Source organism: Ictidomys tridecemlineatus, chromosome 5, assembly GCF_052094955.1.
Source record: "Ictidomys tridecemlineatus isolate mIctTri1 chromosome 5, mIctTri1.hap1, whole genome shotgun sequence".
Lineage (NCBI taxonomy): Eukaryota > Metazoa > Chordata > Mammalia > Rodentia > Sciuridae > Ictidomys > Ictidomys tridecemlineatus.
Window position 1 is genome coordinate 29,040,752 of NC_135481.1, and position 14,407 is coordinate 29,055,158.

At 33.6% G+C, this 14,407-nt stretch overlaps 1 protein-coding gene across 5 annotated transcripts in view; it reads left to right on the forward strand.

The window, feature by feature from the left end:
- Positions 1-14,407, forward strand: part of Atosa (atos homolog A) — a 91,456-nt gene extending 77,049 nt beyond the window's left edge. For 3 of the 5 annotated variants that reach the window (XM_013359108.4, XM_005316586.5, XM_040274934.2), the window contains 4 exons: positions 2,618-2,776; positions 8,397-8,465; positions 10,826-11,025; positions 13,842-14,407. In XM_013359108.4, coding sequence (XP_013214562.2) covers positions 2,618-2,776; positions 8,397-8,465; positions 10,826-11,025; positions 13,842-13,995 — 582 coding nt within the window. In that variant the 3' untranslated portion in view covers positions 13,996-14,407. Of the gene's footprint in view, positions 1-2,617; positions 2,777-8,396; positions 8,561-10,825; positions 11,026-13,841 lie in introns of those variants that run through there. The other 2 variants (XR_005729263.2, XM_040274936.2) reach the window with 2 other exon arrangements.

The following is a 14,407-nucleotide window of genomic DNA, read 5'->3' on the forward strand; positions in this document are numbered from 1 at the left end:
TTTTTTTTTTCATTGTCATATTGTACCAAGTAGGACCTAGAATGTACTGTATGTTAGTATATTAAATTCACAAAATTTGAATTATCCAGAAAGTTAGCAACTAATATGTGTCATTTGTTTTATCTATAAACATTTTTATATGTGCCCTTCCTATAACAATTCTATCCATCTTTAGAATAGTTTTCTTATTTAAGAAACATTTATTAAGGGGCTGGGGTTGTGGCTCATTTGTAAAGCACTTGCCCAGCATGTGAGAGACCCTTGATTCAATCCTCAGCACCACATAAAAAGAAATAAATAAAGGCATTGTGTCCAACTACAACTAAAAAATAAATATTTTTTTATAAAAGAAGGATTTGTTGAGTACCTACTATGTGTCATACTGTTAGAAATACAAAGCTAAATGATAAAGTTCCTGCTTTATAACAACTATTGAAGAAGAAAGACATGTAAATAAAATCCCAAGCAATTAGCACTATATTAGAAGTTTCCTCAGTATTTGTGTATCTACTATTTCTGTTAAAGGTTTTGGGAACAGCTTTAATGAGGAACTGTCACTTGAGCTTGGTTACAAGTGTAGGAATTTGCCAAGTAAATTTGTTTGGGTAGTAGGGAATAACAAGAAATTCCAGATAGAAAAAAATAAATATGTAGAGGTACACATGCAAAATTAATAAAAGACCATGGCAGGTCTGGAGGTTGTATTACTGGTAGAGCACAGCCCTAGGTCAATCCCCAATACCCCATCCTTCAGTTGGAACTGAAGCACAGGGGCTCTGTGCAACAATTTGAGTAGTAGTACACTAGATATGGAAAGACTGACTAGGAGATGTTGCATTTTAGTGCAAAGGTGGTAAGGTTCTGATCTAGTGTACTGGAGCAGAAAAAAAGAGATGAGGCCTTGAAACTGAGAGGTAAAATCAACAAGATATTGTTTGATTACAGAGCAGGAGGAAGATATAGAAATTCAGTTTTGACACAGATCTGTTAGTCTTATCTTTTTGACCAGGAGACTTTAGAATTTCTTTTCTTTCTTTTTTTAAAAATATTTTTAATTATACATGGACACAATGTCATTATTTTATTTACTTTTTAAAAAATAAATAAATGACAGTAGAATGCATTACAATTCTTATTACACATATACAACACAATTTTTCATATCTCTGCTTGTATACAAAGTATGACAGCACCAATTTGCATCTTCATACATGTACTTTGGATGATGATGTCTATCACATTCCATCATCCTTGCTAACCCCCTACTCCCTCCCTTTCCCTCCCACCCGTCTTCCCTATCTAGAATTCATCTATTCCTCCCATGCTCCCCCTTCCTACTATGAATCAGCCTCCTTATATCAGAGAAAACATTCGGCATTTGTTTTTTGGGGATTGGCTAACTTCACTTAGCATTATCTTCTCCAACACTGTCCATTTACCTGAAAATGCCATAATTTTATTCTCTTTTATTGCTGAGTAAAAAAAATCCATTTTTTAATCCATTCATCCACTGAAGGGCATCTAGATCACAGTTTAGCTATTGTGAATTGTGCTGCTATAAACATTAATGTGGCTCTGTCCCTGTAGTATGTTGTTTTTAGTCCTTTGGGTACAGACTGAGGAGAAGGATAGCTGGGTCAAATGGTGTTTCCATTCCCAGAATTCCAAGGAATCTCCACACTGCTTTCCAAATTGGCTACACCAGCAATGTATGAGTGTACCTTTTTCCCTATATCCTCACCAATACTTATTGTTGTTATCTTCATAATAGCTGCCATTATGACTGGAGTGAGATGATATCTTAAAGTAATTTTGATTTGCATTTCTCTTTATTTATTTTTATGTGGTGCTGAGGATCGAACTCAGTGCCTCACTTGTGTGAGGCAAATGCTCTGCTATTGAGCCACAACCCCAGCCTGAGACTTTAGAATTTCTGATGTGTCAACTGTTTCCAATTTAGACTACATAGACTGTTGGATTCATGAGGATTTGCAGGATTAATTATTTAAAGGGTTTTTTTTGTAGTTGTAAATAGACATAATGTTTTTATTTTATTTATTTTATGTGGTGCTAAGGCTCAAACCCAGTGCCTCACACATACTAGGCAAGCACTCTGCCACTGAGCTACAGCCCCAGTCCCACACCTACTGTTCTTTAAATTAAAAAATAAAATACAGAAACTATTTTTAAAAGAAGCAATATTTCTCAATTAAAATTCTAAGAGCTTGGCTTCATCTTTTGATAAAACACGACATGTTATCTTTTAAGTTTCCAAGCACTCCTCTCTTCTTAGTACTATAAACAATGTAATAGATAAATACCTTCTCTGATAGAGCACATTTTTTTACTTATAGATATAAAAATAACATTACACAGTTAGGTATAAGTAATGGAGTTCAGCATTGGTTGGAATAGTGAGAGGAGAACCAGTTATATAGGATGGTAGAAGATTGATGGGGGATGAGGCTCATTTCAAGTCTAATAAAGAACATGGCATGGATAACAATCACTTTTCTACTGCTAGAATGAATGGTAATGTAACATATTTCTTTAAATAAAAAATGAAATTAGCATACTAACCTTTCTAATTTTTTTACCAAATTATTTTGTCTTCCAGGAATCTGTGTTGAACTATCGTTTAGACCCTCTTGGCATTGTTGATGGCTTTACTGCTGAGGTAGGGGCAAGTGGTATTTTTTGCCCCACACATTTGACTCTTCCAGTTGAAGTGTCATTCTACAGTGTTTCAGATGATAATGCTCCTTCTCCTTATATGGCAAGTATATTTTAAATTGTCTTTTTATGCCATTATCAACAAACTTAACATATACCTTTAATTGTTTCAATGCAGTACTTTAAAGTATAAAATATTTCCTAAGAAAAAATTAGAGGCTGAATTCATACTAACTACCTCAAAAAGCAGATAACCTCTTTTACATTTGAGAATGGTGCTAAACGTCTGTTGTGTGTGATTTATTGATTAGTGACACTACAGTTTCATCTTGTTAATTCTACACAAATTCTCAAGTGCTTACTCTGTATTCTATTTCCAAAAGGATTGCCTTCCAGTGTGGTCTTTATCTCAGTAGAGTTTAGGTAAGGATCTGGTGACCTAAGGCCTCTGTGAGGCCCTTTCACTTCCCTTTCCCCTATTTGCTTTGTCTTTGGTTATTCTTTTCTGATCCTAGGGTTCTGTGAAATACTAGCCATTTCTCACTTATGCTAATGTCTTAGTGGAGAACATGAGAGCTAAGGAGAATTAGAGCACAGTCTTGAGCCTTCAATCCTCTGATTTTGTCTTTCCTACTTCTTATTCCAGTGGGTTGTGGGTAAACTTCTACTTCATAAAGGATTCTGAATCCTGGAGTGTGTATTAGTCCTTTTTTTAAAATACAAAGAGGGAGAAGTGGCTAACAGTGGAAATCTGTAAAAAGTTTACAGTGATGATATAAAATATGGAGTCAAATGAGTCAAAAGGGTTTTCATGTTAAGTCTTACTTTGAGAAATGTAAATTACTATAGATGTGGAACTATACATCTCTGGTATAGCCACTTTAACTTTCTAACTTACCATTTGGCCCAGTTGCTTCCTCTCTCCCACCTTTAAGGTTTTCAAGAACATTGGTAATAATGTTTTTATTATTAATAAAAGCTATAAAAAGAAACTTATACATAATTGAGAAACCACAGAGGAAAGAAAGTCATACTTTTTATATAGCTGACTTATTATTGACACTGTTCAAGAAAAGTTGCTTAGGTTTACTTCATTCTGAAGGTAGAACCTTTTAGTCAAGAATCTGATCAGTGTTTCATACTTTAATAGAAAACTCATAGTTCTTTTTCTTTTCCCAATAATATTTACTCTTAGAGGTCTTAACGCATTAGAATTTACAATATTAGTTGTTATCAAAAGGAGAGACACTGTCCCCTCTTCACAGACCTGCCAAATTATCACATATGTACCACCTATTATTTATTTACCATAGAAAGATATACACACTTTTCCATGTTCATTCTGGGAAAATAGCTGTTAATTTTGGACAGTAAATAAAATGGAAAGTACCACTGAGGCAAGTTTTGCACCATAATGAATGCTTCTCATACTGGAATGCTTACAATATAAAATTTAGCTTGAAAGATGTCCATTTTGCTTTACCAGGACATCAAGAAATCTCATCATTTTACATATTCTGTATATAGTGATAGAGACTAGAAAGATAAGATCATTAGTAAATAGAATTCCTGATGGTCATTAGGATGGCTTAGAAACAAGATAAAAGGCTGAAATGACTAAAAATCAGCTCAAGTAAATATCTTTGAGCAAAATTCATAAGCAAGAGATAATTTGAACTATACTTTTAGAATTTTTTAATATTTATTTTTTAGTTCTCGGCGGACACAACATCTTTGTTTGTATGTGGTGCTGAGGATCGAACCTGGGCTGCACGCATGCCAGGAGCGCGGGCTACCTCTTGAGCCACATCCCCAGCCCCCTTGAACTATACTTTTAAAAAGCAAAATAGCATTGCCAGGTGCTACCTGTAACCCCAGAGGTTCAGGAAACTGAGGCAGGAAGATTACAAGTTCAAAGTCAGTCTTAGCAAAATTTGCAAGAACACGAGCAACTTGGGAGACCCTGTCTCAAAATAAAAAATAAGAAGGGCTGGGGCTGTGGTACTGTTGTTAAGCACCCTTGGATTCAATCCTGGTACAAAAAAAAAAAAAGAACAAAGCATTAATCCTTGACCTTGTTTAATATATTAAAAATGAATGATTAGTAGTAGATAAAAGGTTTTTGTCACTGTGTCTCCAGAAAGTACAGAAATACATATAATTGCAGAAATACATATAATTGCAGATTTTTAATAGATATAAAGAAGGGTACAAATAAGGTTAGTGAATTAAGTTATCCTTTTACAAATCCCTGACTTCCTTCTCTCTGATAATAATCTTTAATCAACTATCTACTGTATTTTTTTCCTAGGTCATTACTTATTAGGAATGAGCCCCTTGCAAACCTTAGACCACAAATCTTTCCTACCGTAAATTAATAAAATTAATGTTTTTCTTCAGGGAATATTATTTATATTTTAGTAGGTTAGTCAGTTCAAAGGACTGATTATGTCTTGTATATCAGCTGGGCATGGTGGTACATGCCTGTAATCCCAGCTACTCAGGAGACTGAGGCACAAGGATCATAATTTCCATGCCTTCCTGGACAACTTAGCAACTTTATTTTGTATCAGAATGAAAGATAAAATGGTCTCAGGGTGCACCTCAATGGTAAAGTGCCCCTGGGTCAAAAAAGGAAAAAAAAAAAAAAAAGATAACACATCTCATAGACCATCAGAACTGAGACACAATTCTCCTATTTATTATTCTAATAACTTTGTTACCTCTCATCATAAATTTTACAAATGACTCATAAAGGTAAAATGTTAACATAGAAATTTTTTGTGGTATAGAGCTGATATAGGGCTTTTCATTAAAGAATTCCTTAAAGATTAACTCAAAGCCATATAATCTCTCTCTCTAATTGGGAGTCAATGGTAAAAATAATCTCAAAGTGCTACATGACAACACTTAGCTGGTTTAGAATCTATTGTATGGTGAAACTAGGCAGAAATATCTAGGTGTGCCATTGGCAATTTAGAATATTACTTGCATTATTATATTGACAGAGACATGTATGATTTCCTTTCAAATCTGACCAAATCAAAGCACACCTCTCTCAGTTTTCCACTTAATTTTTGCATGTTCTCTATTCCACAATAATTTGAGAAAGTTTTGTGTAAGATTTTGACTGAAATTTAGCATTAGCTTATCTTTACTATTCTTTTTTCCCCTCCTTTCTTTGTATGGGGAATTGAACCCACGGGCTCTTTACAACTGAACTACAAAAGTGTCCCCCTGGCTGAGCATGGTGGAGCATGCCTGTAACCTAGCTACTCTGGAAGTAGAGGCAAGAGGATCACAAGTTCAAGGCCAGCCTCAGCAATTTAGCAAGACCCTGTCTTGAAATTAAAATTAAAGAAAAAGAAAAATGCTTGGGCAATATAGCTCAGTGGCAAAATATCCATGGGTTCAATCCCCAGTACTGAAAAAATACTGTTGCCCTAAACTTTTTCAAAAATATGTGGTCTTTCTTTATAAATTGATTATTTACTATTATTCTAAAAACTATCAGAATTATATATATTAAAAGAAATAAGCATAGGAATATTAGTAGTTTTTGCCTTACCTGTTGTTTTCCTTTATGTGTTTATGGGGAGTGAAGAATGGTGAAGAATACTAATAATGTATTCCATGTAGCAATGTAATGTTAAAAGTAACTATTATTTTCAAATGCAGTGGCCCACATCTATAGTCTAGCAACTCATGAGGCTGAGGCAGGAGAATCAGAAGTTTGAGGACAGCCTCAGCAATTTAGCAAGATCCTATCTTAAAATAGGGAAAAAAAAAAAAGTCTGGGGATATAGCTCTGTTGTAAAGTGCCTAAGGGTTCAGACTCAAGTACCATAAAAGAGGAAAATAGGAGCTGTTATTTTGGGTATATTTTACTTTTTCTTTCTTGAACTAGAAAGAAGAGGGATATTACATGTCATAGCATTTTTTATGAGAAGTAGAATGCATAGTACCTCACTAAACATGTAGAGAGTGAGAAATTGTTAATGCATCACTGCTGTTTTTGGTTAATGATGTAGTCTGATGATATTCTGTTTTTGTACTTTAGTGACTGTGATAAATTGGATTTGTCAAGACTCATGTATGTCTTTTCAGTACCCATTTCCCAATATTAATATGTACTTGGAGTTAAGGTATTTATATGTCAGAATCTGGTCCTCCCTTCTCCTTTATCCCACTCATTTTTATCTCCCAACACTAATCTAGCTTCCAAATCCAAGAGTTGTCACGTAATGGGTCATTTCTGTTTTATATTTACTTTTATATAAGGTTGGCATGTACAATATATAAAGATAGAATGATGAAATGTTGAGCATTAATTCTATTTAACTACCTCCACTACTCAATAATAGTTAAAATGAACAAATCAGCATTCATTATTTAAAGCTACCTAAGAATTAATCATCATAGTCACCACCTATAGTCCTTTGGTTACCCTGGTTACTGAGAAGCTTTTACACATTCAATTTGAACTTACTTAAATTTGCATTTTCCCCCATTGTTTGGACTTCTTAGAAAAACAATTCCACATACTAGAGCAGTGCTTCTCAAATTGTAATGCATATAAGGTATTATCTGGGAAATTTTGTTGAAATGCAGATTTGATTTGGTAGATCTGAGAAGTCATTCTGTGTTTCTAACAAGTTCACTAGTGATACTGATGATGATATTTTGAGGACCATTCTTTGAGTACCAGATTAACCTAGAGGTCTCCTGATATCCTCTTTTGGATTATTTTATTTATTTATTCATTTATTTATTTATTTATTTATTTATTTATTTATTTATTGTGGTGCTGAGGATGGAACCCAGCACCCCACATGTGCGAGGCTATAACCCCAGCTCCTTCTTTTGGATTATTTTAATGAAATGACCCAATTTAGCTGTATTTATCCTTGACTCAAATCTTAGCTCTTAGGTCTTCAATCCATTGTGTTCTGATTTATAATCAATTTGAATTATTAGATTCCTTAATAAAAGCAATTCCTTAAGATCAAATTAAGTAAGATACAACATGACATTTAATTCTTGGAAACAAGAAATATTTAATCATTAGAAAATGGAGTTTTATAGCTTTTGTGTAGAAAAAAGTCTTGAAGGTTGCTGATTAAACCTTCATTTTCTACTTTTTGCCTTGAACATCTCTTCTCCTGTAGATTATCATTCAGGAACCACAGACTCCCAAACGCTCTTATGCTCTTTTTCTTCTTCTTCCCTTTTATTAATTTTATTTTTTTACCTTGTCTGTAGCCAGAAATCCAGATATGTAACTTAATTCCCTGAATAAAGAATAATTACTTCATTTTTGGGCCAAGGCTTAGATCCTTCCACACTCATTACTTTTTACATGCCCTAAAATCAATAAATTGTTTGCTTCTTCATGACCACTCTTCACTATACATGGGAATAATCCCTTCCATTTTGTTTAGGAAACATCTTAATCTTATACTTCAGTGGAAATTTTCAGCACAGTGGCCATTGATGTTATATATTATTTATTGCAGCAGCCTCAGAAGAACAGAAAATTGTTTAGGAGTGGAAACATCACGGTTTTATTACTCTTAGAATGTATCACTGCTAATTCAATTTGAGTATTTCTTCATAGAAATAGAATTCTGAAATTTAACAATTACATGATATGTTATTTTTATTTTAGTCTTTTATATAAATATGCATGAGTTTGTACTCAATTTGTCTTCTTTTATTTCAAGGGTGTGATTACTTTAGAGTCCCTTGGTAAAAGGGGTTATCGAGTACCTCCTTCAGGAACAATACAAGTGGTATGTGTTTTATAGCCTACAATTGCAATAATCATTCTCTCACATACATATAGAACTTAGCCCTTTCTCCTGCTACTGCTGCTGCAACAACTTTGGTAAGTAACAGTGGGGCTGCAGCTTTGTTTGGAGTTTCCGTGCTCTGCCCCAGGAATGACCCATTTGGGGACCTCCCCAAAAGGAAAGCATTAATAAGCTAATCAAGGTGAATGCGTAACTTAAGTAGAACTATTTTCAAATAATTAGAACTTAACATTACCTTTGCCTTCTATTTAATGTGATAAGCCATATTGAGATTGACCTATTTTAAAGGAGGCTCCAAATATTGTATTGTTTTGGCAGGAAAACTTGGGAAACAAAATCATATTTTCCCTTCCATAATGATTTATAACATTGATCAATCTAATAAAATGAACACTCCAAGTGGAAATAAATGTTAAGTCTGCAAATGTCAGGGCAGAGAAAGCATCATTCCTTTAGTCAGGGTGTTAATCATGTTTTGGCTCAGAAGAGATCGTCTAGCCCAGAACAGTTTTTTATTATTCTGGTCTAGGGTTCTCAGAAGCATAATGTGATTTCAAGGCCAGTGTGCAGTTGAGTTTGATCTCCAAGCCTGATCCAGGATATTCCTTCAAACCCTCAAGTCTTTTATGGAGTTTGCAGAGTAATATGTTTAATGGAGGCTGGTTCCTTGCACTCAAGATCTGGTATAGACCAAAAGAGCTTTTTATGACCTTTGGCCTCAATGTATTCAGTGTTCTGTCACTGTTACTTATCACCATTGTTCCAAAATTGCAAGGACTCTGTATGTTTGTTGATTTCATATCTCACAGGAATGAAACATAGTACTTTGCATTATATGTGTTTTCTAAGAAAGAATCACTACATATTACAGGGTCATTTTATGTGAAATGGATTTCTTGAACTAAAAGAGTAATAATCTTCTGTTCACTTGCCTCTGAGAAAGTGTGGGTCACTGGAAATCTAGCTGTCAGCTGTCATAACAATGAATCATTAACCTAGAGACAACATATTTACCTTTTATTTTGGAGATGACCAACATTAGTAGTTAATTTTAGAGATAAAATTTGGATGTCTTTCATTCCTTACTTGGTTTAATAATGTATAATCATGGTTTGAATTCCTGGCTTGCTAGATTTTATAGTTGTTAAATGTATTAGCCTTAATCTTAAGACTCACTAGATTGCAAAATTTGGATCATAATATTGATATATTTCTCATTTTGATTCAGTGAGTGATGTCCAGTGCCACGGATGAGCTTCTGAAAGCATGGGCACCAAGTTACCTATTGATGTGTTGGTAATTTGGTTAAAGTCAGATCAGCAGTTGGGGTTTTGTTTAAAAACTATTACTTTAAAAAATGACATTCTTTTCAATTATTAATAGTCAAGTACCAATTGAATAATTTCAGTCTTCACAAAGGATCCATATTGTTTTCTTATAATAATATTGAAGATAAAAAAAACCTAGCTGGGGGCGGTAACTGATGCCTGTAATCAGTGACTCAGGAGACTAAGGCAGGAAGATTCCAAGTTTGACTCCAACTTGGGCAACTTAGCAAGATCCTGTCTCAAAATAAAATTTTAAATTTAAAGGGCTGGGGATATAGCTCAGAGGTAGAGTGCCCCTGGGTTCAATCCCATTAAGGCAAAAAAAAAAAAAAAGCCTAGTGTCACTGCAAATTTTGAAATGAGTCCAAGTATGAATACATAAAGTATTATTTAGCCTGTTTGGATCTAATAATAATGACCTTTATTTTCTAAATATGAAAAAATTTTCAAATAGAAAAGTCTCCCCTTTGAGCATTTCTTTTTAATTTTACAATAACTATAGATACCTAAGATATCAAAAATTCTGGTTTTATTGAACTTGTATGTTTTATTTTAAAAATTCAATTTACTCATCATTAAAATGTGAGAAAAATTAAAATTTCACCTTGTGAATTTTGCTTTTGATACTCTACAGAAAAGCTAAGTTTGAAATAAAATAATTATAATATTTTAAGCCAGTAAGGGCATATTTTTCGTAAGCTAGTGGAACTATCTGAAAATATGAACAAGGATAAGTTATATAATGTTTATTACTAATATGAAATTTGTAACTAAAAATTTTATTACAGGAATTTATGTTATTGTGAAATAAAAAATTAAATTGAACCTTTGAAAGAACATTAACTATTTTTTTGTAAATTTCAAAAGTTTATGACTTTTGTCCCTGAAACTGATTATATCCAGTGGGGATTAAATTATTGCTTAAAAGCCTATTTAATTATTGGATAATAATTCTGAATTATATCAACAAATCACTGTTTTAAAAGAATAATTTTTATATTGTTTCTTCAGACCTTATTTAATCCTAATAAGACTGTGGTGAAGATGTTTGTTGTGATATATGACTTGCGAGATATGCCAGCCAATCATCAGACATTCCTACGACAAAGAACTTTTTCTGTACCTGTTAAACAAGACATGAAGAGAAGTATTAATAAAGAGAACATCCGACATACGGAAGAACGGTTATTACGCTACCTCATACATTTGAGGTAATGTTTAAAATTTATATAAAAATGTTACTTTAAGACACTTCTAAACTTTTTTAGTTTTTTTTTTTTAATTGTATTCCTTAGACTTTGCTTAGCATGGGAACTCTTGAAGATTATCAAGATGTAGAAAGTACATGGCATATAGCACTGCAGTTATTACTTGTTGAAATTAGGATCTTTTCATTTTATAGCTGTTTAACGTGAAATTTTTTTAAAAAATATTTTAGTTGTAGGTGGACACAATACCTTTTTTTATTTATTTATTTTTATGTGGTACTGAGGATTGAACCCAGTGCCTCACACATGCCAGGCAAGTGCTCTACCACTGAGCTACAGCCCCAGCCCAAATGTGAAATATTTTGTCAAGAAAAATTGAAATATATGTGAGGCAGTGAAACACATTTTTTAAACCAGTGCTGTTCTACAGAAATATAATAATATTAGCTATTTATATAGTTCTATATTTTTCAGTAGCCACATTAAAAAATAGTAAGAAACAGGTAAAATTAATATATATTTTATTTAATCTAACATATCCAAATGTTATCATTTGAATATATAATTGATATAAAAATTGAGATATTTTACATTCCTTTGTTTTACTAAATCCTTAGAATCAAGAATATATTTTACAGTCAAAGCACAACTCAGTTTTTAAATTAGCCACATTGCAGGTGCTCAATAGCCACATGTGGCTAGAAGCTACTGTATTAGTTAGGGAAGTTCTTATACTTAATTCACTCATTCACTTGTTTGACACCTGTTTGTGTGCCAGGAATACTTCTAGATGCTAGGGAAACAGGAGTGACAAAATCTTTGCTATCATATAGTTGAATAGTCTAATGATTCCATCAAAAATATATTTTCCTGGTGGGGCACAACTCAGGAGAATCACAAGTTGGAGGTTAGCCTGGGCAACTTAGCAAGACTGTCTTAGGAAAAAAAGCTGGTGTCTGAGTTCAACCCCAAATACAAAAAAAAAAAAAAAAGAAAGAAAGAAAGGAAAAAGAAATTTCTTATAACTTTTATTACCCAACTCATAATTCTAGGTTGTGAGAACCCATTTTTTTCCCCTTCTGTTTCAAGTTGCCATCATCCAAGGATGTCCCTGAAATCCTAATGTAGTTCTGAAGATCATGAACAAAATCAGTTGATTTAAGAGAGGGCTCAGTAGCCTGTTCCCCATAATTCTGTTTCTCACAGTTTTCTGGTTCCTAAAAGCTTTCAGACATGTCCATGACATTCATCATACACTCATTCCTTACTATAAGGAGCTCTATTCATCATGAGTCACCTTTCTTCCTGGGTTCAAGCAGAGGGCTTCTTTATTCTGTAACCGGTAGTGAACACTAGCTATCTTTCAATGTATATATCGGCCTTGCATTGGTGACCTGGGGTGAATAAGGAGTGAGCTGTACATGCAACTAAGTACCATGCTTGAAAATTCTAGTAATTGTTGCCCCTCAAAACACTGCTTAATTGGTTCTCTCATCTCTGCCTGTTGTTCTGCCTCCAAAAACCACTTTGAACCAGCACAATGTATTTAAACCCAGCCTGATTCTACCTGATATGAATCTCATAGGAAATGTTACATACATTATGGGAATGAAAAACCTACCAAAAACAGACTTGGAAACTTTTTTTACAAAGATAAATGTTAAAAAGTAGCAGACTGTAAAATATCTCCCAGCCCAACCTAGAAAAGATTAATTTTGAATGAACTTCCATATGACACCATTCCTCTTAGGGGTTTTTGTTTTGTTTATGGTGCTACAGGAATTAAACTCAGGGCCTCAGGTATGCTGGGCAAGTACTCTACCATTAAGCTGGTATAGCCCACTCTCAAAGTTTAACAACCTTATCCACATGTAAGTAACATTTGCCAGAATAAAAATCAACTGCCTATTCTTTTATAATCCCCATACAATGGCCAGATACTTTAAATGCTATATAGAAATCTACTTGGGAAAAAAAATGGTATACTTGCCAAAGCTTACCGTGTTCTATTTCAGATAGGGAAGGTGAAAGACTTCAGAGAGAAGAAATGTGTGAGCCAGTCACAAATATGCTTTGACATACACATCTGAGCATGAGATCTTTCCACCAGTTTAAAATCTGCAGAGGGTATTTCTTCTAGGATGAGGGGAAACAAAGAAAATTAGCACTACGGGGTGTATTGGTCTGTCTGCTGAGTAAGTTTAATTCTACAGCCCTTTTTACTATTGGACAGACAGTAGTAGCAGCGGGTAGAAACAGTTTCAAATCCAGTTTCAAGAGCCATTTTCATGTCACTTGTTGACTTTTGATGATGGTTAGGTTTATTTAGCTGACTATTACTAATTGTAGGAGTTCTTCCTTAACTCCTATAATTGTGATTATTTTGAAAATTTGAGTATTTTCAAGTGTGGAATGTATTTTGATCTGTACCAAATCATGGGAGGCTGACGTGTATGACTTGTCTGTGTTGCTAGAAGATGCTAGAACTAAAAAGCCTAAAGTATTATAATTAGCTCATGTAAACTGAAACTTAACACTGTAAATGAGGAAAGGTTCATGTGCTGTGAAATCATGGAGGAAAAGTAAGATCGTTTTTGAAACCCAGACTCATAGGAATGAGCACCTTGGGCATTGTCAGAGAGAAAAGGAATACAGAGTGTTCAAGGGGTAGAGGCATTTAAATATTATTTGAAAGAGTTAGTGTTAATGTAGTATAGTAGCAAAATAAATTTTTCCTACTTTCAAATTTTAATTATACAAGTTTATTTGTTTTAAAGACTCATTCCCTGAAATGACTGATCTTTTATTTATTTGTTTAGGTTCCAGAGTTCTAAATCTGGAAAGATCTACCTCCATAGAGATGTACGGCTCCTGTTCTCTAGAAAGTCAATGGAGGTTGACAGCGGTGCTGCATATGAACTCAAATCTTACACTGAATCGCCAACAAACCCTCAATTTTCACCAAGATGTTGATAAGGAGTGATATATTTTAAATATACTCTCGGTATCCAAGTTTGAAAGTAATTAGTAGCATAGAATGGTGTGTACCAAATTAACAATTAGGAGAGTGTATCCTTTCCTATTATCCTGGACCAGTTTTTATTAAAGAATTCCTGAAAATGAGATCTATATATTCCAAGTAGACTGGAAACACTCATGTCCTAATCTTTTTTGTACTGTTGAAACCACTTCATTGGACATGTTGCAATAGCAAAATCCCCAGTTAGATTAGTGTTTACACATTTTATTTAATATTTAATGTTTTCCTTAATGCTCAAGTGATGTTTGTCTTTAGTGTTCTAAAGTAGCACAAATCCTATGTAAAATCATACTATGTATTTTTGACATTAATGTTGAAATCTGAAATATATGCACAAGTCTTTAA